Source organism: Zymoseptoria tritici, chromosome 9, assembly GCF_000219625.1.
Source record: "Zymoseptoria tritici IPO323 chromosome 9, whole genome shotgun sequence".
NCBI classification, from domain to species: domain Eukaryota; kingdom Fungi; phylum Ascomycota; class Dothideomycetes; order Mycosphaerellales; family Mycosphaerellaceae; genus Zymoseptoria; species Zymoseptoria tritici.
In genome coordinates this window covers 542,249-567,379 of record NC_018210.1, presented here as the reverse complement: position 1 = coordinate 567,379, position 25,131 = coordinate 542,249, and the positions used below count along the sequence as shown (strand labels likewise).

General features: G+C 53.1%; 7 protein-coding genes across 7 annotated transcripts; 4 read left to right on the top strand and 3 right to left on the bottom strand.

Annotated features, from left to right (window-relative positions):
• Positions 1 to 11,983: 11,983 nt before the first annotated feature.
• MYCGRDRAFT_62211 (uncharacterized protein) lies at positions 11,984 to 13,955 on the top strand (the record flags this gene model as incomplete). Its single annotated transcript, XM_003849737.1, has 2 exons — positions 11,984 to 13,563; positions 13,621 to 13,955. 2 exons carry the CDS (start codon positions 12,342 to 12,344, stop codon positions 13,683 to 13,685), a joined length of 1,287 nt encoding a protein of 428 aa, XP_003849785.1.
• An 813-nt stretch (positions 13,956 to 14,768) lies between these two features.
• MYCGRDRAFT_28514 (uncharacterized protein) lies at positions 14,769 to 15,377 on the bottom strand (the record flags this gene model as incomplete). The annotated part of the gene is made up of 2 exons (XM_003849275.1): positions 14,769 to 14,852; positions 15,006 to 15,377. Coding segments are annotated over 2 exons (456 nt in total), but the record flags the coding sequence as incomplete, so codon positions are not given.
• Positions 15,378 to 15,875: 498 nt separating this feature from the next.
• Positions 15,876 to 16,742, top strand: MYCGRDRAFT_75376 (uncharacterized protein; the record flags this gene model as incomplete). The annotated part of the gene is made up of 2 exons (XM_003849738.1): positions 15,876 to 16,239; positions 16,300 to 16,742. 2 exons carry the CDS (start codon positions 15,939 to 15,941, stop codon positions 16,719 to 16,721), a joined length of 723 nt encoding a protein of 240 aa, XP_003849786.1.
• Positions 16,743 to 17,015: 273 nt separating this feature from the next.
• MYCGRDRAFT_17219 (uncharacterized protein) lies at positions 17,016 to 17,825 on the bottom strand (the record flags this gene model as incomplete). The annotated part of the gene is made up of 1 exon (XM_003849274.1): positions 17,016 to 17,825. A coding segment is annotated over one exon (810 nt), but the record flags the coding sequence as incomplete, so codon positions are not given.
• Positions 17,826 to 18,708: 883 nt separating this feature from the next.
• On the top strand, positions 18,709 to 19,805 carry MYCGRDRAFT_95601 (uncharacterized protein; the record flags this gene model as incomplete). The annotated part of the gene is made up of 3 exons (XM_003849739.1): positions 18,709 to 19,006; positions 19,076 to 19,639; positions 19,762 to 19,805. The coding sequence occupies 3 exons, from the start codon at positions 18,709 to 18,711 to the stop codon at positions 19,803 to 19,805; spliced, it is 906 nt and encodes a 301-aa protein (XP_003849787.1).
• A 288-nt stretch (positions 19,806 to 20,093) lies between these two features.
• On the top strand, positions 20,094 to 20,599 carry MYCGRDRAFT_48164 (uncharacterized protein; the record flags this gene model as incomplete). The annotated part of the gene is made up of 2 exons (XM_003849740.1): positions 20,094 to 20,240; positions 20,321 to 20,599. Coding segments are annotated over 2 exons (426 nt in total), but the record flags the coding sequence as incomplete, so codon positions are not given.
• Positions 20,600 to 20,906: 307 nt separating this feature from the next.
• MYCGRDRAFT_75370 (uncharacterized protein) lies at positions 20,907 to 24,735 on the bottom strand (the record flags this gene model as incomplete). The annotated part of the gene is made up of 6 exons (XM_003849273.1): positions 20,907 to 23,075; positions 23,131 to 23,549; positions 23,606 to 23,828; positions 23,891 to 24,316; positions 24,393 to 24,427; positions 24,492 to 24,735. The coding sequence occupies 6 exons, from the start codon at positions 24,733 to 24,735 to the stop codon at positions 20,907 to 20,909; spliced, it is 3,516 nt and encodes a 1,171-aa protein (XP_003849321.1).
• Between the last annotated feature and the right edge of the window lie 396 nt (positions 24,736 to 25,131).

Below are 25,131 nucleotides of genomic sequence, written 5' to 3'. Positions count from 1 at the left end.
ATAGCACTAAGTTCCTGCTAAGTAAGGAGGCGCAGGAGTTTATAGGCTTCTACCGCAAGATTATTAATGCCTCGACAGAGGCAGAGTACGAGTATGCGCTACAGGCTCTAGTCGACTGCTCCGAACAGCTACCTCCGATCGACGAGGAAGACGACAATGCAGAAGACGATGTAGGAGCTAATAATATTAGAGCTGATAGCGACGACGACTACGACGAGGATTTCGCGATACTAAACATCAGAAGTAGCCCCAACCGCACTACTACAACTGCACTACCACCCGACACCCTTAAGGCCTGGAAGGATCTCGTTAGATACCTTAACAAGTAGTGGCTCGACAGGCACAAGGAGCTCTATATTAAGGCTTAGACGAACAGGATACTTGCCTATAGTCTTACGGCCTCGTCACCTGGTAAGAGTAGACATACTGGTCTTAAAGGCTAGCTCGGATCGTTAAAGAGCGACGTCCTTACGTTGTTCCGCAAGATGGCTCTATACTTCGAGTCGTCGATCTTACAATACAATGCGGCTAAGGCGAATGCGATTAACAAGACGCAGACAACCTTCCGCAACATGCGCTGCTTCGACTACGTTATGCGGTGTGTTAGAAGCACCTCGAGAGGGAATGTAGGCTTGCACCGAAAACAAATGGTTGTAGAATGTAACGAGTCGATTCGATAAGGAAGGGAATGGACAAGAGCGTCCCTCGAGGCTATGTACCCGCCCTTCGTGTTGCCAAATGCGTCCCTCCGCCTAGACTAGGCACCGGTCGTAGTCTAACGTCCGCTCGGGGGCTATCGTACGCCCGTGAGGTTCGTCCCTCTATAGGATGTCCTAGTCTAGGCTAGATAAGATGGCACCGGTAATCTGTAGTGCCAGGATAGTCCAGGTTGGGACAGGTAGAGGGCGTTATCGTAAGGGTGTCCTTACATTGCCCCCCTCCCCTCTCTGCAACTAACCTTAGTTGCGGTGGAAAATTCATAAGCTATCAGCTGCCAAATGTCCCAATCTAGAAGGATTTGCGGGTCCGTAGCGTCGCTATATTAATTTAATTCTTCTTCCAAACTTTCTCTCTTCTTTACCAACTACTAAAAAGTAAGTAATCTGGGGTGGTGCTAGTATGGTCCAGTTTGGGTCTAGCAAGGCTAATATTGGCGCAGACATACTATGTCTTCCGCCGCCGCGGCCCTTGTGCGCAACGATTACGCCAAAAAGGTCCGCAACGGGGCTTTCAACTACAATCCGTGCTTTAATTGCATTAAAGACGTTAAGCTAAACAAAGACTTGACTAAACTGTGCTAGTTGGGGCTAGAGAAACCTATTAAGGGCATTACTACTAAATGCGCCGGCTGTCTGGACGACAGAAATGCCGATTGCTTCCAGGTAGGATATTTCTGGACTGTTCTGGAGTCTTCTGGATCCAGGCTGACCCTAAATAGCTCCCTCCGGCCCGTAAGGACGAGTAGGACACTATTAATGCCTAGATTTAAGCAGAGTACGCTAATCCGGTGGTGAACGCGGACAATAGGAAGAAGTTGAGGAGCAAGGTGCTCCTGTTTGCTGGTTCGATTGAGTTGTATGTGCCGTTCTGGCTCATTTTGGACTAGTATGCTGACAGTTGGCGCCTTAGGGAGCTTGGAAACAGCGTTCGCGGCCCGGAGGGTCTTACTTTGTACCAGGGTACCCGCGAGTAGGACACGACGGGTCAAAAGGTTAAGAAGCGGGACAGGTCGGCCGCTGCTTATATAGAGAAGGCCGTAAGTGTACCGTTCTAGCGCATTTTGGGCTATGCTAACGCCAGGATGTAGGAGCAGGCTGCTACCGGGACCCCGAGGGCCAAGAGAAGCCGCCTGATTGATCCAAAGGGCGCTATTACGGTCTAGTCGTTGACAGACAAGCTTAACAAGTACAAGACTGCCTTGAATCGCAACAGCAAGGCCCTGGAGAGGTTCAATTCGTATGCTAGGGGTACGGGAAAGACTAATAGGGAGGCGTTAAAGGCTTTGGTAAGCACTACGGCCGCTTGGGAGCGTGGAGAGGACGCTTCGGACGAGGATAGCGATAATTAAGCCGGTTTGGTCTAGTTAGCTCCAGCAGTGTGCAGGGTATGACAGATAACGCTATTACGCAGAGTGATGGGGCCCTTTTGAGTTATGATAGCGCAGAATAGCTTGACGTGGACTAGAATGGTCCAGAATGGAAAGCCTTGACGCCCAAATGAAATCCCTAGAATTATTAAAAATGTTAAAGTCTAATGTTATAAAGCAAAAAAGGATTGAAAAATTGACCAAGGGGGTCAGCGTTTTTTCTGGAATTTACCGCGCGTAGTCGGTCCTTTCTAGCCTATTCTACGCCGGTAGGCCCGCATTGCTGCCGGGCTAATGTTAACTGCTGCTTCCCAGGAGTTCTCGGACCAGTCGTAGTCTTTCTACTTGATAAGGTACTCCCGATTGTTCAGTTCGTCTACACGTTCGGCTAGAATGGCCTCGACTTCGTATTTATTGTCCTCTCCTGCGTCGTATCGCATCATCCTGTCCTGTTTGCGACCAAACTGGTCCGGGATAGATAGTTCTAGCAGAGAAACATAGAAGGTTGGGTAGATCTTCAGTAAGTCTGGTAGATCGAGCGTGTATGCGACGCGGTTAATAACCGCTTTTACCTTGTAAGGCCTAATGTATTTGTGATCGAGCTTCGCCGAAGGTCTTAATAACCTAATGTTGCGTGTGTTGAGGTAGACTTCGTTTCCGACGTTGAAGGAGATGTCCTTCCTGTGCTCGTTCGCCTACTTAGCCATTTGCTTCTTTGTTTTGGCTAGTCTGACCCGCAGTTTCTTCTGGTTGGAGATAACGCGGTCCGCAAGTTGTGCGGCGAACGGGGCTTCTCGTCCATTCTGGCGTAGTCTGGGCTAGTAGCACCGCCGAGGGTCCCGTGTCGTGTACGCCTGGAATAGCGTAACCCCTGTTGCGGAGTGTACGCTATTATTGTACGAGAATTCCGCAGTAGAGAGTAGGGAGGCCTAGTTGTCCTGTTTATAGTTGCAGTATGTGCGAAGATACTACTCTAGCGTCTGGTTTTGGCGCTCTGTTTGCCCGTCTGTTTAAGGGTAGAACACTGTGCTTAGTTTCCGGCGTATGCTAAGGCAGAAACAGAACGTGCTCCAGAATTTCGAGGTTAGGATGGGCCCTCGATCCGACGTAATCGTAGCTAGTGCGCTATAGAGTCGTACGACTTCCCTTATAAACACCTCTGCGAGCTCTGCTGCGGTAATCGTCTTCTTACATAGCGCATAATGGACTATTTTGGTACATCTGTCTACGATCACCAGGATTGAGTCGTAAGCCTGGCCCAGAAGCATGCTAGGTGGCAGGTCCGTTATAAAGTCTAGCGTTACATCCTCCTATAGTGTGAGCGATAGTAGCTCTGCGTACAGCAATCCGTGAGGTTTGTGCCGCCGTGGCTTTGCCCTGCTGTACGCTTGACACGTTCGTGTGTAGTCCTTGACGTATTTCCTTATTTTGGGCTAGTAGAAACTCCTTTGTAGAAGTTCGAGCGTTCGAGAGAAGCCGAAGTGCCCTGCCATAGGGTCGTCGTAGCACTCCTAAAGCAGTTGGAGTCTTATACTTCCTTTAGGTACGTAGGCCTTGCCGTCTATATACGCGACCCCATCCTCGTTAGTCCATCGATCTACCTAGAAAGTAGGTTCCGCTTGGTCCTTCTCCTCGTTAATCCTATTAAAGGTCGGATCTTTCAAGAGGGCGCGTTTTAGGCGCGTTTTTAGGTCTGGGGCGTCCCTTACTACCCCTACGTGCCTTACTGGTCTATTATGGTCCAGATGCGGTTGGAATGCCGTCTAGAGGAGCCGCAAGCTTGCAGACGACTCTTCGTCTGTAGCCTACCGTCCAGAGTGGTCCTTGTCCGTAAGGTCGGGCCTTCTGCTTAGTGCATCCGCCGCCCTATTAGCCTTACCGGGTCTGTAAATAGTCCTGAAGTCGATCTGCGACAACTACTCGGCCTATCTAACCTGCCGCCTGGACAAGGTCTTGGTCGTTATAAGAGTTTGCAGGTTTGCATAATCCGTTAGTAGTTCGACCTAGTATCGAGCCCCCTCCAGGTATTGTCTAAAGTGCTTAAAAGAGTCTACGACTACTAATAGCTTAGCGTCTTCCGTGACGTAGTTCCGTTCTGCCGCGATCATCTTTCGCGAGAAGTATGATATAGGGAACCACTGCGTCTTGCCGTAGTCTTCGTACGGTTGGCTTAGGATGCCCGAGATCGCCTCGCCTAAGGCGTCGGTTTCCACCCTACAGGGCAGTTCTGGGTTAAAATGGCGCAGGATGGGAGCTTCCGAGAACCTTTTCCGCAACTCGTCGAAGGAAAGTATAGCTTGCTCGTCAAGCTCTAAGTATGCTCGTTCCTTCTTGCGTTGGTTTACTGCCTTTTTCCCCTCCGTATAGCGGTTAAGCGCCGCAGCGAGGCGTGAGAAGCCCTTAATAAAGCGCCTATAGTAGTTCGCGAAGCCGATAAAGACCCTGATGTTATGTATCGACTGGGGAAGTGGCCACTCCTGGACCGATCTGACCCGTTCTGGGTCGATCTCTAGCCTATCACGTGTAATAACGTACCCGAGGTAGTCGACGCGGTCCTTATAGAAATCGCACTTAGACAGGTTGGCGTACAACTTGTGTTTCCGGAGGCGCTCCAGCACCTCCCGGACGTGGCCCTCGTGCTCCTCCACCGTTTTAGAGTATATAAGGATGTCGTCGAGGTAAACGACGCAGAACACGTCGATCAGCCCTACTAACACGCTGTTGATAAAGTTTTGGAACACCGCGGGGGCATTATAGAGCCCAAAGGGCATCACGGTGTATTCGAAATGGCCGTATCTGGTCCGGAAGGCTGTCTTCTACTCGTTGCCTTCCCGGATACGGACACGGTGGTACGCGTAGCGGAGGTCTATCTTCGTGAAGTACCTGGCGCCAGCTAGCTGGTCTATTAACTCGGAAATCAAGGGAAGACCCCCCCTGTTCTTCACCGTAACCGCATTTAGGCCGCGGTAGTCGACACAGAGGCGGAGTGTGTTGTCCTTTTTCCTCGCGAAGAGGATTAGCGCGCCCGCCGAGGATGTCGAGCGGCGAATAAAGCTACTCTTTAGATGTTCAGGGAGCTGCTTGCGCATCGCATCTATCTCTGCCTCTAACAGAGCGTACATAGGGCTAAATGGGACCCTTGCTCCCTCAACCAGGTCGATCCTGAGATCGTGCGGTCTATGCGGTGCCAACTCGCTAGCCAACTCCTCCGAAAAGACGTCGGAGAAGTCAGAGTACGCCGTTAGGACGCCATTCTAGTCCAGTTCGAGTCCATCCTCGACCTCTTAGATCGACATAACGTAAAGAGCTGCCTCGACTTTACCGAGACACTCCCGGTAGAACCTGTCCGGGGACACTACCGCTATTGCTTGACGCTTTCGAGGTTTCTGCCTCCAGAAGACCTCCTTTAGAGCGAAGTTAATACCCGGGTTGTACTTCTCGAGCCAGGGCATGCCGAGCACGACTTCGAAACCGTAGATACGTCCTACCTTGAACGTGTCCACGCACCCCTGCGCCTTGCCAGAGGTGTCTACAGCCTTGTAGGAGTTTCTCGTTTCTCCAAAGACCTGCAGGCTCTGGCTATTTAGAGTTAGGTACTTTGTCTGGGTGGATAGCTCGGAAACCGTCTACCCCATTTCCTTTGCTAGCATGGAGTCGCAGAAGTTGTCCTGGGCGCCGCTATTAATCAGGCCCCGGACCTTTCTAGACTCCCCTAGGCCGTTTAGCGTCAACTCGACGCTGATTAGGCGCCCTTGCTAGGCGCGGCGCTTTCCTGGCTTAGCCGAGCGCCGCTAATCCTTATTGTAGAGGACTTGGCCCACCTAAGCAACAGCGTCTACTTAGGGGGCGTCTCTTTCCCCGAATCCTTCCACAGGTGCTAGTTAGTGTAGTTGCGGCGGATATGCCCGACCTGTTGGCATCCGTAGCACGTAGCCTTAGAGGGGGCCTTCGGGTTCTGTTCGCTATCGCTAGTCCTTGCCTTCTTACCGTCCGGAGTAGCAGAGCCGTCGCTAGGGCGCTTCTTCGCCTACTTGGAGGACCTTTTAGCAGCCTGCCTCTTACGAGCCTCCTGTTTGGAGCCCTCGTTAGCACGGTAGGCCTTTTTAGCCCTCTCCTCGGCGTCCACCAGGTTTAGTAGGGCAGTAGGGTAGTTCGAGAGGCGGTTGCGAAGGGTCTATAGAAGGGCGCTATAGAACCTAAGGATCTTCTTACTATCGTCCCTTTTATCAAGCTCCTTCCAGAGTGTCTTCAGCTCCTCGAGGAGTTCTTCCGGCGTGCGGTTACCTAGGGTAACCTTTTTCAGCTTCTCGTAGGCCTTCTCGCGCCGTTCGGTCTCTGTGCCTATCGAGTTGAGCATAACCTCCTTTATTATAGACTAGGTTGGCTTAGACTAGTCGTTAAGGCCGTCGACGTGGCGCTCCTAGTAGTCTTGCTGGAGCTTTCCTATGTAGTCGGCAGCAAAGTCGACCTTGCGGTCTTCGCGTTCGGCGAATCCTTCGTATCGTCTAAAGGCTCTTTCGAGGGCTCGGACCTAGTCGTCGTAGCTCGTACGCGACTTGCCCTCGAAGACTGGTGGCTCCTTTAACTTGGGGAGGTTATCCCTCGTTTTAGTGTGCTAGTTAGGTTCGGAGAAAAGGTAGCGGAGGGTAGCCGTCCTTGGGTTCCCTTCTGGCGTGGGATAGTCCAGTTCGGCACGGAGTTCCTTAATCTTCTGCTAAAGGGTTAAGAACTCGAAGGTAGCGCGGGCGACTTCGTTGTCGTGCTCCCGGGTGGCCCTTTCTTCCGCGGTCTCTCCCGAGCTAGGCTAGTTAAGAAGGTCAACGTCCTGCAGTTAACTAGCAGGCGTAGCCGATAGCTCCGTAGAGGAAGCACTCGCCTACTATCGGGCGGAGGTGTTAGGAAGGGAATCGTCCTAACGACAGGTAACCTTTGGAGCTATGTCGGTGGTTTTCGGTATAGTTGTACGGTTGTTTTTAATCGAATTAAATGTTAGAAGCACCTCGAGAGGGAATGTAGGCTTGCACCGAAAACAAATAGTTGTAGAATGTAACGAGTCGATTCGATAAGGAAGGGAATAGACAAGAGCGTCCCTCGAGGCTATGTACCCGCCCTTCGTATTGCCAAATGCGTCCCTCCGCCTAGACTAGGCACCGGTCGTAGTCTAACGTCCGCTCGGGGGCCATCGTGCGCCTGTGAGGTTCGTCCCTCTATAGGATGTCCTAGTCTGGGCCAGATAAGATGGCACCGGTAATCTGTAGTGCCAGGATGGTCCAGGTTGGGACAGGTAGAGGGCGTCATCGTGAGGGTGTCCTCACACGGTGTATCTCTACTAAGGGTTTAAAGCTAGCGCTTATTAAACGCAAGAAGATGCAGGACGAATTAGCGGAGGTAGCAACAGACGAGAACTACGTGTTTACAATGTGCACTAGTCACACTAGAGCTACTAAGGGTGTGCTATGTTTGCATAAGCAGCGCGAAGGGATTAAGGGTAGTAACATTAAGATCCTCGAGCCCGACGACTTCGATTAATACTACCTTATCCCCGGAGGGCAGGTTATACGTAAACGATGTAACCGTAGGATCCGCCGCCCTAGAGTGCGATACGACAGCGACGACGACAACCCCAACCCTCGATACAGCACACCTCCACCGCCTAAACCCGCTAATCTCCCCGAGTCGGACGATGAACTCTCCTTATTAAGCGACGACGACGACGACGATATGCGCCGTCGGAGGAAAGCCTTACAAGAACGCCGCCGGCGGAAGGCCAAGCAACTACGCACCGGTTTACGCATACTTCCCCCCCTTCCGCGTTAACGCAAACGACAGGCAGCTATAGCTCGGAGTTATACTGCTAACACCGGAGCTAGTAGCACGCGGCGCGAGCCTCGTTAGGCCAAGCACATTAAGGCAGCGACCAGAGCACGCATCTAGCAAGAGCAGCAAGAGCGAGAACAGCGAGAGCAGCAAGAGCAGGACGGCGGGGACGACGTGGACAATACAACACTTCGCCGCCGCGATAGCTAGCTAGCAATGCCGGTGCAGTCGCTCGCTCGCAGCCGGCAGAGTCAGCTATCGCAGAGTTAGCTATCGCAGAGTTAGCTATCGCAGAGTCAGCTATCGCAGAGTTAGTTATTACAGACTAGTACCGGCGGCAGGTGTAGCTGCAGAGCGAAGAACGGTAGGCATTATATTAGCAAGGCGTGCTTATGCCGCAAGCAGAACAGGTCGTGTACTACGCGATGCTATAGTACTAGCAACATCTGTTAAAACACCGGAATAGCGACACATCCAGCGACGCATCCACTAGCGACATTATTAACACTAGCGTTAGCAGACCGTCTTAACCGCGTAGAGCGTCTAATGCACTAGATAGCCAGCCGTATAGTAACCAACATAAGGCCTATTACGCCGTACGAAGTTCCTAATTACTATCGATACACCGGTAAAGACGAGCACATTATAGAGGTTGAATACATAGACCGGTTGAACTCAGCAATGCGACCGAGGCGTGCCCAGCGATAGGTGTCTAACACACACACACATACACACACCTACTACACGCTACTAACAACAACTTATCCTACTGCCGCAACATCGTCCAAAACTCGAGGAGTTCTTAGGCCTCTTATTAGCTGCAGGTTTAACACCGGATTCGGCGTTTCCAGCTTCCGTACGAGTCGTTTACGCGGGTAAGAGATGTACTTAGGCGGTCTGTCGACTGCGCCGTCGTCGTCTGCGTTCGGTAGGCAGGTAGCTACATTAATTAGCACCGACCTTATTTGATAAGCGCCGGCGTCGATTAATGAGCGCCGGCGTCGATTAATAAGCGTCGGCGTTAGTTGGAAAGGCGTCTAACTCGTGCAACGCCTTGGTGTCGTCGACGGTAGCAGGGCTGGCCGACCTGAGGGCGGCGGCGGTAGATTCATTTAATGAGCGCCGACCTTACTTAATGAGCGCCGACCTCACTTAATAAGCGCCAGGCTTGCTTAATATAACAGCTGGGCCCACCGGCGCTAGCGGACAGGGTGGTGGACGACCTTAGGGGTAGAGAGGGGGGGTAGGGAATGCACTGTGGTAATATCCTTACTGTCGAATGCACGAGAGTTACCTATGTTGTGCTAATTGTTTATGTCGTCGTCTATATGCCACTGTTAACCACTGTTAACGTCGTCGTCGCTAGCGCCAGGTAATTGAGGCTAGCGCTAATGAAATAGTCACTAGCGCTCATCAAATAAAGTCGGCGCTTATTAATATAGAGGTGCCTGAGGCATCGCACGGTGTTTAGAATTTAACCGCACGGTGTTTAGAATTTAACCGCACTGCGTTTAGCAAGTCCCCAGAAGATGGCGTTGATTGCAGTGAAAATAGACACGATTCGGGTGGTTGACCTTGGCAATGATATCTTCGTACCGCAAAACTGCGCTGCACCTCGGAAGCGTCCCTGGGCCCCCTACGAGATGCCGCGTTGGACGTTGCGTGGCCGATTTGTCTTGTGGCTGCACTGGACTGGATTCAAGAAACACCTTCGGCCAGGACAGGTATACCTTAGCGTGGAGATGTGATACGTTAGAAGTGAGGATCACGCTGTGAACGGATTACGTAATGCAACACTTTTACGAGAGCATGGCTTCATTGCTCACACTACTTTAATGGTTAATAACATCACAACCACAAGTCCAATGAACATGATATGTAGCTCGAAATGATGCTAGAGACTATATCTATCAGCTCTGAGTAGCTTGAAGCCGTTGCCTCAAGGTCATACGTGTTGGAGGCTGGGAGGATTCAGCTAGATTGACACCCTTCCTCCGCAGTGAGGGCAGTTTTAACACTACAATCAACACCGGTTTATCCACTGCCTTCCTTCTGCAGCGCTTGGCTGGCAGTGCTGTGCGAGCAGAGGCTCTGAGGTCGGTATTCAGCTGTGAATTAGCCTTCTTCGTCTCCAGCAATGAAGCCTTCTCAGCCTTCTTCTGCGCTCTCTCGGCTATGGCTTGTATCCGCTGTTCAGCCTTCAATTGTTGATCTACCTTCCTTAATATAGCTTCTGCTTCCTTCTTCTGCTGGTTGGCTACCTTCTCAGCCTCTTTGGTGGCTAACAGCACCTTGCTAGCTTCAAGTTTGGCCGGTAAATAGAATTGAGCTGCTTGCCCTTGTGGAAGAGCCAGCAGCGGTTTAGCACGCTGTCTCTTCTTCTTCTTATTCTTGAAGGACCGTCGGAGGCCAGTGTTCTTACTCTTAAGGAGCTGGTTCTGCGTTTGAACATGTAGGAGGGTGTTGGTGAGCTGGTAGATCATCTTCTGATCCTTGTCGTTCTGTGGCTTCTTGAGCACGCACTTTATGAGGGCCCTTGTCTTGCGCCAGTCGTTCGAGATGACAGAGGTGTCTGTGCCAGCTGTTGTAGGTCTGGCGGTGTTTGGTCGTGAGTCGTTAGCAGTGCCTGGCCTTGAACTATCGCTGAAGTGGACGCTCTTGCCCTTGTTAGCCGGCTCTTGAAACATAGTAAGCACGACTGATGGATCCAGTGGATAGAGTCTAGTCTTGCGGAAGCCAGACTCTATGTTCTTTGGAGTTATTGCCTTCTGCCACGCTGGCCAGAACAACCTGAAGAAGTCACGCTTTGTGATAGCTGACAAGCCCTTAGAGCAGTGAAGGAAGCGTGAGAGTTCTGTACTGTAAAAGCTGGCTAATGGGCCGAAGAGACTGACATCAAGAGGCTGCAAGCGGTGTGTTGAGTGAGGTGGAAATACTGCTACGAAGATGCGGTGATCGATGCAGTATTGTAAGAAGGCCATGTTAACGTGTGATCCATGGCCGTCAATCACAAGGAGCCTATAGCCTCTGCCAGCCTTCTGCTTTGTATATGGCTCGAATACCTTCGTGAGCCAGTGGAGTCCAAGGTTGTTGTTAGTCCAGCCGTTTGGTGAGGATGCGAAGAAGGCGAAGTGCTCGTTCATGTCGAAGTCTTGTAGCCACGAGGACTGGATGTTGCCAGTCACGGCCTTGTATATCAACGCAGGTGGCAGTGATGTCTGGTCAGCACATATAGCTGCAATCAAGGTTATCCATTCGCGACTGCCGTCTTGAATGTTACTAACAAGACGGCCTGTGAGGAGTTGCTCCTTCGTGAAGACCCGCTTTGACTTCTGAAGCATGCCAATTAACCAGCCCTTCTCGTCTATGTTGTACGTGTTCTGCGGCTCGATGTTGTATTGCTCAATCTTCTGTTTAAGGAGGTTGTAATAGGCCTGATACTGAGGCACAGAGTCTGCGTGCTTACGGTTCTTGTCGAGGGCATTGAGGTATTTGGAATCCAGCGTTTTGCGGTGTCTCCTCACGAATCGTGGCACCTAGTGGCGGCTTGGATAGACCTTTGAGATGTCGTAGACGAACGTGCGAACTATGTCAGGTGTAGGTGGAATGCCTCTGCGTGTGAGGGAGTCGATATAGGCTACGAGGGTGCGTTCTTGTTGGTGTGAGAGAATCGAGTTTTTCTCATCGCGTTCAGCTTGAGATCCAGTTAGCTTGTTGTATCGCCGCCACAACGTGACTCTGTCCACTGCATGCTCCGTTGCAATTTTGACAATGTTCTTTCTATTGCTCTCTTCCAGCTGCTGCAATGCCTTGTTCATAGGATCCATGGTTGTTGCGCATTAATTCGTGGAAGTTTGGTCAATATCATGTTTCTTGACGTTCTCGGAATTTCGATGTTGCATTACGTAATCCGTTCACAGCGTGATCCTCACTTCTAGTCCCGAGTGTAAATCGCCGGTTTTACGTGTTGCGACATTTCAAGAGTCGACGTCTTTGAAACGAGACTTGAGGGCCCGTCTTCAAATACGAGATCTCTCCCTGGCCTGGTCAGCGACATGACCCCCGACCTTGCCATTCTTTGATTCAATTTCACCTCTTTTTCTCAACGCCCTGGATCCCCCGCCGTGCATTTGTGCAACTCGACTTGCATTCCCGACTTTCCCTCCCTGGAATCTTACTTTCTTACTCCTCTGGCACAGCTCACAGACAGTGTCCACTCTTTTCTTGCAAGTCCGACTGTCGCAAAAACCATACCACCCTCATTACATCACCGCCAACCCTCGCACGTGAGTGAGGTAGCATAGTCTGCGCCGATACAAACCTGCGACGGCGTCCACTGCCGCATACCAACACCCTCCGAAAAGCCCCTGGCTGGGCCGAGTCCACCGATAGAACACGCGACCACGACCGAGACCACCTCTCCTCCGCCGCAAACGACATGGCCTCCTCTACGAAGTATCTCCGCTTCATCCTCCTCGCCATCGTCTGCCTCATCCTCATCGTATTATTCTCCTCCTCGAGCTCCAGCATACCCGGTGGCCACCACATCCAATCAGCCGCAGACATCCTAAGAGCGCAAGGGATATGGAAGGGAACAGGTGACAGGGTGGCCTCATCGAATACCTTCACTCAAGATGTGACCGACAAGGAGAAGATCGCTATACCACAACACAATTTGCCTGCGTTCGAGGATACTACATCTCCCAATCCAGGTGCAGGAAAGCAGCTACCAGTCGCCGCTGCGCCAGGCGAACGCTTGAATGCGACATTCGTCACGTTGGCGAGAAACTCGGACGTATGGGAAATTTCACGAAGCATTCGTCAGGTCGAGGACCGCTTCAACAAGGCATACAACTACGACTGGGTATTTTTGAATGACGCGGAGTTTGACGACCAGTTCAAGAAGGTCACCACAGCGTTGACATCTGGCAAAGCAAGATATGGAAAAATTGACGAGAAGCACTGGAGTTTCCCAGCCTTCATTGATCAGGACAAGGCGAAGCGAGTGCGCGAGGACATGCACGAACGCAAGATCATCTACGGAGACAGCATCAGCTACCGTCACATGTGTCGGTATGAGTCTGGGTTCTTCTTCCAGCACCCTCTCATGCTCGAGTATGAGTGGTACTGGCGAGTGGAGCCCTCCATCGAGCTCTACTGCGACATTTCCTACGACCCCTTCAAGTTCATGGCCGACAACAAGAAGAAGTACTCCTTCGTGCTGTCCCTCTACGAATACGTGGAGACCATTCCCACTCTCTGGGACTCGGTCAAGAAGTTCATGACGAAGCACCCCGAACACATCACCGAGGGAAATGCCATGGCCTGGCTCTCGCCCGACGGCGGCGAGACCTACAACCACTGCCATTTCTGGTCCAACTTCGAAATCGGCAACCTGAACTGGCTGCGGAGCAAGGCGTACACGGACTACTTCAACTTCCTCGACACCGAAGGCGGCTTCTTCTACGAGCGCTGGGGCGACGCGCCCGTCCACTCCATCGCCGCCGCACTCATGCTCAAAAAGGAAGAAATCCACTTCTTCAACGACATCGCCTATTACCACGTGCCCTTCACCCACTGTCCGACCGGCGAGCAAATCCGCATCGACAACAAATGCCACTGCAACCCCAAAGACAACTTCGACTGGAACGGCTACTCTTGTACGTACCACCCACCACACCCTCCAAAAACACCACCCACTAACCTCAACATCACAGGCACGGCCAAATGGTACGACGTCATGAACATGCCCAAACCCGCCGGCTACGAAAAAGAGCAATGACTCGCTGGGAGGTACAAAGAAATCGCGCACGAATGGCGCTGGCCGCTGACATCGACTTCCCTCATCCTCATCTTCCTCCTCTTGTTCCTCCTCTACCGTCCGTTCTTCGCCCTGTGTCGTTGGGTGGTGAGGACACTGAACGAGGCGAGAGCGCCGACGGTGATTGAGAGGAGACCGATTGATCTGCAGGCTTTGCGACGGGATTGAATTGACGCGATATCGTTTTTCAGAGTGATCCGGATGAGATGATGGAAAAGGAACAGTCTCTTTGGCGCCTCCCCTATAATATACTTATTTGTTTTTTTTATTGACAGCAATCATGGACCGATTGGATCGGTATGCGGAGGCGAGTCTGGAAGGACTTTTGCTGCGCTGGATGATCTGATCGGTTTCTTTGCAAGCGAAGCATTTTAGTCGTCGTGATGGCGGCGAAGGCGTAAAAATACACGAAAATCGGGAAACTTTTTGCAAAGGATGAGGCGGAGGAGAAGATGTGGCACGCTTGGGCATGGGATGAATGCGAGGGCTGTTTTTCTGTTTTTCTGGGAGAGAGAGAGAGTCCGTCGGTGCTTTACTACGAGGTCTTGGGACGGTTTGTAAGGCTATAGATTCAGTGGAGGGAATGGAGATTTGAATTATCGATGTGGTTGTTCAATTTGTTGTGTGCTTCATTTCTGCTGCTTTCTGAGTGCACGACCCTCCGATTCGAGCATTTTACTTCCTCCCTGAACTCGTCCATACTGCAACAACCACCGCGGTAGACTATAGACCCAGACGAATCTCTTCTGCGGAACTTACCATCAATCCACAAAGAAAATGGAAACAAAGTGGTCGTCCTGCTCACCGTACAGCAAAGCCGGCATGGAAGCTACCCATTACTTACTAGATACCATCACAGCTTACCGAAGCTGTCCGCTCATCACATTCGCATCACATCACGGATCATCGAATTCTCATTCGGGCGATCATCGACCAATCCGCCAACAGAGCCATCCCAGCGGCGATCTCAGCTAAGCAGACCTACTCTTTCCGTTCCCACACTTCGATCTTCTTCATCGGATGTCCGTCCGGTACGTCGATTCCCTCCAACACTTCTACCGTACGCTCCCACTCCACGTTGAAGAGGCCGGAGTTGATTTTGCACATTCGGACGGAGGTGATGGGCGACTTGGATGACTTTCCACTGCCGTCGCCATTGTCTTCCGCTTCACCGGCAGTGTCGCCGTTCGTACGACTAGCGTCGTCCTTAGCAGACTGATGACTGCCATCCTCCTCGGAGCCGTCTTGCTGAGTTGCCTCATCTTCATAGTCACCGGGGACATCCTCACCCCAGCCCGCACCTCCACCCCCAAGTTTCTTAACCTGCGCCACAAGATCCCCAATCGAAGTCTCCGTACTCTCGAGGATCTTCTTCGGCGAGTCCTTCTTCTTACCCTTGAACCCGCTCGTAAACAAACATCCAATCCAATGGCCCTTCTTCGCTTCCACACCCTTAATCGCCGGCGGAATCAACAGACTCGTGCCGACCAGCTCTCCCATTCGTCCTTTGAACTTCGCGCAGTGGTCGGCGTAGATCTTGAATACTTGCGGGTAGTGCTTGCGAAAGGCGAGAGCGATGCCGCCGCCCCAGGAGCCTTCGCAATTGCAGGCGTGGAGGATGAGAGTCCTGGAGCTTGCTGAGAAGATGTCGCCGGTGTGGTGGGAGAGGGACATGGCATGCGGGTTGGCGTTCTGTTTAGGTTTTGTGGGAGATGCGGACGAAGTTGTCGACGTTCTTTGAGCTCGAGGATTCTTGAGGTATTTTGAGATGTTTTCGCTCTTTGATTTGGTCTTCGAAGATGTGGCTCTTGGTCGCTTGGATGGTTGTGATATGCTTGTATTGCTGTCTACTGATTCTAGTGCGCTACGCTTCCGAGATGTGTTGGCGCTGCCGCTGCCACGTGAAGATGACATTGTGGCGACGGGAGGTTCTGATGATTTTGTGGTGTTCGGTGTTGCGTTTGCGATTGATGGACGTGAAGCTTGAAGTCAGGACGACCGAATAGTCCAACAATGTCTGCCTGAGGCACGACTTCTCAGATTTGCTCTTTCCCAAATACGCCGCTCGGGATTGGCTAGCGGTTTTTCCCGTTCTCACATCTGCAACATCTCCAGCATCATCAACCCTTTCACCACACCACTGCTTCCGCCATTGCGCTGCGAGTCCGTCACCCTCCACGACCGATCTTCTCTCCACCGGTCTTCGCCGCCATCATGTCTCTCTCCACCAAGGCCGCCACCTCGCTGGTTCGCCACGCCGCGCGCCAGCAGCTGCCAGCGCTGCGATCCTCGGCCGCCGTCAACACCAGAACCTACGCCGATGCCTCGACCTCGACCCACGAGTACACCTCGCCTTTCTCCCGCGGTGTGTCCGGCAAACAGGATACCACCCACATCCCCAGCTTCCAGAAGTACCGCTCGTCGGGTGGTGAGACTGGAAACAAATTGTTCCAGTACTTCATGGTCGGCGCTATGGGTGGTGTGTCCGCATTGGGAGCCAAGAATACCGTGCAGGGTGAGCATACAGCATGACACACTATCAATACCCGGCGCGATGCCTGACCTCAACATCTAGACTTCCTCGTCAACATGTCCGCCTCCGCCGACGTCCTCGCGCAAGCCAAAGTCGAAGTCGACCTGGCCTCCATCCCCGAAGGCAAGAACGTAATCATCAAGTGGCGCGGCAAGCCCGTCTTCATCCGCCACCGCACCGGCGACGAGATCAAAGAAGCCGAAGCCTACGACTGGAAGAAGCTGCGCGACCCACAACCGGATGCCGACCGCGTCAAGAAGCCCGAGTGGCTCATCATGTTGGGTGTGTGCACGCACTTGGGTTGTGTGCCCATTGGCGAGGCGGGTGACTTTGGAGGCTGGTTCTGCCCGTGTCACGGAAGCCATTATGATATTTCGGGGAGAATTCGAAAGGGCCCTGCGCCGTTGAACTTGGAGGTGCCGGAGTATGATTTCCCTGAGGATGGTGCTCTGGTTATTGGCTAGAGTGGCTGTTGTCTGGGCTGGAATGATACAAATACAGGCGCGGAGGGGGCATATGCCGCAGGAGGGATTCGAGGTTGCGTTGTGTGGGCTGGGTATGCAAGTGGCCATAAGGTATGGCCGAAAAGTATTCTCAGTCCGCTGTGTACAGTTTGAGATATACATCTTCTTTTTAGCGAGTGGAAGTCTGTAAAAGAGTACTCAGGTCTTGCATTCAACTCGTTCGACCCTTCGAACTCCGCTCCTTCACCATCACCACCTCGACAACCACTCATTCCGTCACACGCTCTACTCTCCGCTCAAATACTCCACAACCGCCTCCACCGCCTTCTCAAACCTCGCCGCCTCAATAACCATAATCAAACCCTGCGGCCTCACCCCCAAATCCTGAAACGCCCTCTTTGCATCACTCGCTCCCTCCTCGCCCTGCTTCTCATACTCAAACGCTCCACTCACAACCGCAAACCTCTGCAAAACCTCATCTTCCGGATGGAAATAAAACACCTCCTCCTTGCCTGCCGCTTTCTTCTCCTTCTTCGACTTCTTACTCGGTTGCGCATCTTTGGCATCCAATTGACTTGCGACTTCCGTGTAGGTTTTTGAGAGGAAGAGGTAGTGCGTGAATTTGAATTGTGGTTCTGAGGAGATGGCCGAGGAGAGTTCGGATTGTAGCATGGTGTAGAGTGGCGGGATGATTTGATGGGGCATGTTGATGAAGCGTTCCGTGAGGATGAGGCCGATGTTGGCTTTTGAGTCTTCATCGAGGAGGGTGGTGAGGGTTTCTGCTAGGCCGGGGCTGGTGGAAGATTGGGAGCGGGAGAGGAAATATGTTGCCAGTGTTTGCAGTGCAGGGTTTCCCGCCCGGAGATGAGAGAGCGGTAAAGCGGTGAGGAAGGCGTAAGGATCGGACTCTTCGCCGTCGCATTTTACGGTCGAGCCGATGTGGGTTTGAGAGAGTATGAGGTCTGTGAGGGAGGAGAGTTCGTGGAGTTGATTGTCGACGTCGAAGAGTTGGCGGAGAAGAGTTTTGAGGCCGTGGAAGTCGACTGATTCGTTGGGTGGGAACCATTCGAAGTCGACGTTGAGGAGAGATTTGTCGTCGTCGGAGCCGGAGGAGTCGTCGTCGTCGAGGTCCATTTTGTCCGCTGGCTTGGTTGCGGCTTCGGGGGCTTTTCTTTTAGACATATTGGCTTGTGAGGCGGGATTCGTTTGATGTCTCGAGGCGTTGCAATGGTTATTTTGCTCTGAGAGTGATGTAGAGTATCGCCGTCGATCTCACAGATTGATATTCTTTTCGTCGGTGTAAAGTGATCCTCGCATGGAACATCGAATCCATCTTTTGCTCGCTTAATCCTCGTGTCATGCCGCGACATATGGCCTGTGACAAATATCTGGGCAACGCTCTAGTCGATGCAAGCAAGAAGTCTTTACAATTCTGTCCTCCGCTACCTACCTACTGCGCGAGATGTAGGCCCTTGCCATTATCGCGCGCTCTCCGCAATAATGGAACACAACCGATCGTAATGAGATATTGCGAGCGTCTCTCTGGGCTTCCTCCAGGACAAGTTGCAGCTTATGGTCCTGCGCCTCTTTGGCCTCCTCTATTGGTCGAAACATGCGAGAATCAAGGTCATGTCCAACGCCAACCTCGCTCAATCCACTGGCAGTCTTGATGAAAGTGCTTTCACCCGAGCCCGTCACTGTCAACAACACCCGCATTGGTCGTGCATGTCGAAGGAGCTTGGCAGTGAGACGATCCCGTCCCATGTCGACGGTCCAGTCCTCCGTAGACCTAGCTAATACCGAAGTCCCGCCGCATCTTCCAGGAGCCTCCCGTGCCTGGTCTGATAACTTGCTCATAGTTGCGCAGCAGGGGTCGAGCCTCCTTCTCAATTGGCCTCAATCGGCCTCGTATGCGTCTGGCGGTGGCTCGGTCGATGTTGAACCATTTGCGACTCCAACGTTCTCCCTTCCCCTCGCACTCCACGACATGGCATCCATCCGGCGTTGGTGGACCAGCGACACGGCGTTGCACACGTACATTTACGCCCAGACCCTCATCTCCCTGCCCTTCTCCGTCTTCGGCACTTATACCCAATACCAGCTGCAGGCCGTGGGCTATGCCATCGGCAAGGACAGCGTCGGCGGGCCATGTGTCGACTACTGCATCGTGCCCTGGCTGGGCACCCACATGGACCTGAACTCGGTACTGCTCTACATGAACGCCTTCGGTATCGGCCTGTCGGGTCTCATCACTCTGTTCCTCGCCGCCTACTCCGACTACTGGTGTGAGTCCTTGTCCCTCCGCGTTGAACCCGTTTAAAGTCAGCTCACAGCCTCACGCGCTTTCATTTCAGCCCACAAACATCTCCTGGTCACCATCGGCTTCGTGACGTACGGATGCTTCACGATACCGGTGTACTGGTTGCAGGACACTTCGAGCTACGACTTCAACGTACTTTCGGCCTTGTCCATCGTCTTTACCATCGCCACCAACATCCTCGTGGCCGTCCTCAACATCTACGTTCCATACTGCATGCGGGAGAATGCGGCCGCGATCAAAGCGTCAACACGCAGTCACGGTCATCCGAACGTGCTTCCATCGCCGCCCTCCCCACCCAGCTCGTCCAATGCACCCATCGGGAATGCATCCGTCGAGAGCTCCGAGAAGCGCACATACGGCTTTAAGATGACGGTCATCGGCTCGTTCGCCAATTCCATTGGCGCCCTGATCATGTACATTATCGTCATCATAATCACGGAAACGACCAAGAACGTCAACGCGCCGGGCTTGCTCGTCGCGACAACCGTGGGCTTCATTACCGTCGCAGGCGCCTCGGTCGTGTACTTTGGCCTCCCTCGCCTTCCAGCGAAGGATGCCGAGGAACTCGTGGGCGAGACGGCCGGGCCACTGATCGAATGTAAGTGTATCTCCAATCCTTCACATGGGGACTCTCGCAGTTCTAACGCAGCGGCATTCTGCAGTCTTGCAGCCATTTGCCGACATGGCAAATCGCAGAAGCATGACGCTTCTCCTTATCAGTTACACCATCTACACCGACTGCACCTACGCCATCTCCTCCGTGACTGGACAGCTCTTCTATGCCGAGATCAAACCAAACACGCTGGAGTACACCCTCTATGCCCTCGCTGCCACGGTATCCGGCGTGATAGCCTCGATCGGTTTTCTGCTCGTCCGCCCTCATGTCCCGATCCGCCTCGAGACTTGGCTTCTTATTGGATACGCCATAGTCCTCATTCAGCCCGCCTGGGGCTGCGTCGGCTTTGCCAGCGTCGACTTTGGGTTCAAGGTTCGTTTCCTCTGACATGTGCATGTATAGCGCACGCCAATGACTAACACATTCCCTCCAGGCCAGGTGGGAATTTTATGCCCAGACTTTCTTGATCTACCTCTCGGGTGTGATCGTCAACACCACCTTCCGGGTCATGTTCTCGGAAATGGTGCCCTCGCGCAACGAAGTCCGCTGGTTCAGTCTGCAGTACATCCTCTCCAGCTCAACGGTAAGCCCTCGGACATGGTCCCCTCCATTTTCACGCTTCGAAACTCTCTCAGCGACATCTGACATGGAAACAACGTCTAGGTCTGGATCAACTACGTCGCTTCGGCCCCACTTCAAAACGCCACCCACGAGCTTCGCTTCCCACTTGTCCTCAGCCTGGTGTTTGTGTTCTTCGCCTGTGTGATGGAGGTCTGTCGGCAGTACGTTTCATTCTTCAAGCGGGACCGGGAGAGATGGTTGGCGTACGATCAGCGTGTAGGGTATGCAGAAGAGCGCGATGGAGGGAGTCACAGCGAATACGCTAGCACCGAGGACGATGGAGATGCAAGGCATTTGGTCGTTTTGCCGGCCAAGATGTAGCTAGCCACCACGCCAGCTCTATGGTGGAGCACAAAAGAGGCGACTTTGACGGCGGCGTCTCCTTCGAAGCAACACGGAGACAGCATAGCATGCGCAGGTCCCTGTACAGGAATGCAACTTTTTAAGTTGGCCATACTGTTAGCACTTTTTATCAGTCGATCATCGTCAAATCTCTCTCCAGTACGCAGCTTGAGGCACGAAAGGCTTACACCTCTCAACCCGTATCAATCATCATACCAGGAAGAGGTGAAGTTCAGAATGGAACCCGGGCGGGACGGTCTAATAAATCGACACAATTCCACCTCGATCAACCGTCAATCAGCGTCGCATACCGCTTCACCTCGGGATCCGCCAGCAACATCTCCCGCTCCTCCGGCAACGTACCCAGCACCAACTCCACCCCGCCATCGCCGCGCATAGGGAAAATGACCAAGAACCGGAATCGCTGACCGCCCCGCTCAATCTGCGGGCGAAGCGCGAGCGGCGACCCACCGTTGTCGAACACGCCATCGCCAAACGCAATCTCCGTCGGCTGGAAGAGCATCATGTTGGAAATCATGCTGTGCACCCCGTCGAGCCCCATATCCGCGAGGGTGAAGCGGTCGTAGTCCGGCAGGGTGCGGAGCAGGGTGAAGGCGTCGTGGAAGAGCTGGGGCGTGACGCGAGCGGCGAACTCGCGGAGGACGTAGGCGACGTGTCCGATGGTCGTGGTGTCCGCGCAGAGCTTCTCGACGGACATGTGCGGCCGGTTCAGGATGAGCATGCTGCCCATGTAGGTATCGGGAAGGAGAGCGGAGAAGTAGGGACGACCGTCGATGGGGAGTTCCAGGATGGCGGGCTCGTCGGGCGAAAAGTGCTGTCCGTGGGTCTCCTTTGCGACACGGTGGCGGGCGCGAATGGCCATGCGCCAGAAAAAGGCTTGCACAATATCGCTGAGGGAGGTGATGACGCCTTTCGATTCGGGGTCGGAGATGACTTCTTGTTTGAGGGCTTCCAGCTTCGCGGCTGTGATCAGGAACATGGTGGTTTTCAGACGACGGCCCTGGGGATCGATGGCGGGTGGCCAGAGGAGCTTGTGAGGGAATACTGCAGGCGGAGGCAGTGCAGGCTCGTTGGCTCGAGGAACGAAATTCTGGGATGGAGCCTCGTCTGGTTGAGACCGGGGCGTCTCCAGAGGGAGGAAGGGTAGGAATCCCCAGGTCCCAGGATCCACTTCTGCGAGCGGCCGAGCGCGGCCTTCCATCTCGTACAATATCTCCGGTAAGTCGTGATTGGAGCTCTCGGGATCGTACCAGCTGCACGTCGCCGTGGAGTCGCCATCCAAGTACCGACAGCTTTCCGCCCAAAATTTCAGAGCGACCATTACCCCGAGCCCGTCCAGGCATCCGTGGTGGAAGTTGGTGGCCAGTATGCAACCCCCTCGGACAAAGTTCGCTCGCGAGACGATGATGTCGGCGGGATAAGGAGGGAAGGGATCGCATGGAAGGACCATGTCATCTCTTACCGCCGAAGGAACGAATTCGCCATCTTGCAGCTCACGGAATGAAGGTAGTTCTGCTGACAAGTCCTTGAAGGTCAGCTGACGTGGCGCGAGGTGTCCTTCGTCGTAGCCCACAGGAGGAATCGTCAAACGCAAATCACCCTTTTTATGCCCAATCTCTTGGTCCGAACAGAACATCATCTTCCCATCCAAGGAGGGGATGCGATCCAGAGTACGGCGAAGCCCGGCTTGCAGCTTGGCGAAGACTCCCTCGAAAGTCTGCTCCTCCCCAAGAGCAAAATAGAGATTGATGCCCATGTAGTGGTTCGGATTGATATAGTCGAATGGGTTCATCCGGAACGACTGATGGGCTCTATGCTGGTCAATCTTGGCTTTCAGTTTGACTGTGTCGCTTTCAATGCCTGGTCCCGGATCCGACGACATGACTTTGGTCTTGCCGCTGGCGAGGCGCACAATCAGAGCAGCGAGCTTTGCCAGAGTGGGATTCGCATAGATGTGACGTGGTGAGACTCTGTCGTCTAATGCGAGTGCCGTGTTGATGGAGCGAATCAAGCGGAACACGAATATGGAATCAAACCCAAGCTGAAAAAAGTCGGCGTCCGGTGGAGCGTCTTCAATGGTCGGCAATGAAGGGCTAATGATCCTGCGGAGTGATTGGATCACAGACGCTTCGGAAGTGGCGACAATGGCCACCAGTTCGGTCTCATCATCGCGAGACTGGTAGAAGCGTTCGATGAAATCGGCGTAGAGAAGCAGAGTTGCATGTCGTTTTACGGTATTCTTGTCCGTGCGAACGAATGGCTTATGAGGCTCCGAGAACGCAACGTACACTCGATCAAGCTGCACGCTGTACATGGATCGCTGAACAGCCTCTTCAATGGTCTTCCATAGGCTGTCGAAAAGGGCAGTATCTTTTGTTCGAGTCGGATCTCTCAGCTCAATCAAAAGACCAGGCTGCGGTTTTCCGTCGCCGATCTACAGACAACGTCATCAATATCGCACTCATAAGCTCAATGTGTTTTGTACTCACTACCAAGCAGCCCGCAATGTCGGGATGTGTCGTGATATATGCCTCGGTGGCCAACGGTGGGATCTTGTATCCATTGGAGAGCACCACGACATCATCGCTTCTCCCCTTGAATGACCACAAGTCGGGCTTGACCGGATGCCTGACGTACATGTCCTTCATGTTGATCGAGTTCTTGTCCGGAAACGTGTGGAATATGCCTTGGAATAAAGACCAGTGCTCGTTTCGATGTATCCAATGCTCATAAACACCTGGCTCAGTCTCACGAAACTCGAATCCTGAATAAGGATGAAAGGCGAACCAAAACCAATCCTCTCGGGGTACTACGAGGTTGCCGATGAAAAGGCCTTCGGTGGTGCCCGTCAGGTTCAAGACTCTGATTGATTTGTTGACCTTTGCTGCAATATCCGGACTAACGGGACCTGTGCGAATGGGATCAGTCATGGCATTTAGTCCAATTTTACAGGAGTATACTCACCTCCAGAGGCACATATGAACTTGGATCTCTTGACCTGTTCCAGTACGTCGGGCGACTCGCCCAGCTCGTCCACAAGAGAGGGCACCATGCTCCATATGTCAATCTGCTCGTGCTTGGCAAGCGAATTGATCAGGTCTATGTTGGACGGAACGGTCGCAGGCCCAAGGACGCATCGGAGGTTGAACAGTGCTGGTAGCAGAATGTCCATGATGATGCCTGCGCCCTGCAGAATAATCGTGAAGTTAGCTGAAAGTCCGTGACAGACGACGATGCATAGGTACGAACATGACTCATTGGAAAGGACGAATATATCGAAGACCGAGCCTCGAACAAGGACGTCCATGGCTGCAGTCCGCCGTCGCCTTGCGTCGGTGGCAGCAGCCTCACGGCATCCATTGTCCCGACCAGGGCATGCGTCCACACCACAGGTTTCGGAACGCCCGTGGTTCCTGACGTATGCAGAATGCAGAATGGATCTTGAGAGGCTTCATCGAATGTCTTGGTGTACGGGAAAGGCTCGACAGACTCTACGTCCATGAGCATGTCCAGTTCAGGAAGCTGCAAAACTCGCATTGGTCGCTGAACGAGTATCTTCGCAACCACCGGGAGATACTGATACTGTTCACCGGGATGCACCCATATGTCACAACCAGTGGCTGCCAACACCGCAAGTGTGCCTTCGACATTGTTCTTCGGCGACACAAAGAGAGCCTAGCGCAATGCGTCAGAGGATTGCTATATTCTCTGAAGATGAACCGTTCTGACATGCCGTGCAGTTGATCTTCACGCACGCAAAGGTGAGAAGGACGTGTCGTAGATCGTCTACCAGAGCCTGTGTCAACGGTACAGACTCAGTTGTGATTTGATCGTCCTGGGCATTGCGTACGTGGTCCGATGTAGCCCAACGGCCTGATCGCAGTCGTTGCCCGATCCTCTATCAAAGATTTCAACCACCAAGCCGTCTTGTCAACCGCCTTGACAAACTCCCGAGCAGAAACGTGTCGAGACTGTGTACAATCGGGAGTCGAGACCAGCGAGTAAACCGGTACATCTGGATCCGAAGTGGCAAGGTCGTCCAGAATTTGTGGAATCAGTCGCTTGCCGATGTTGCTGGAGTTGTTGGCGTCCATGGCGGGAGTGTTTGTTGATGTATGGCGGCGGGTGAAGCAGTCCAGCAATTCACCCGTCGAATGTCGATGGAGCCTCCTAAGAGACGCGGTCTATACGGACTAGTTGTAGGTCTCCGTACAGTGACCGTGCTGGTGGTGGTCTGCACATGGTGGAGGCTAGCCGCAGCCCCTGCCCCTGCCCCTGCGTTTTCAAGGATTCAAGGATTCGCAGCTCAAACTTGCTCACCTCGCCAAACTCCACGCGCGACCGTTGCACCACCGACAGCGCGCAAGTTTGAGGGAGATCACGACATTCCGACCAGGATCGTGACAAATTGGCAGCGGTGAGGGCCAAATTCGCATCCTTCTGCCACAAATGCCCTCGCGCCGGGAGGTCCATTGCGCGAATTTGGTCTC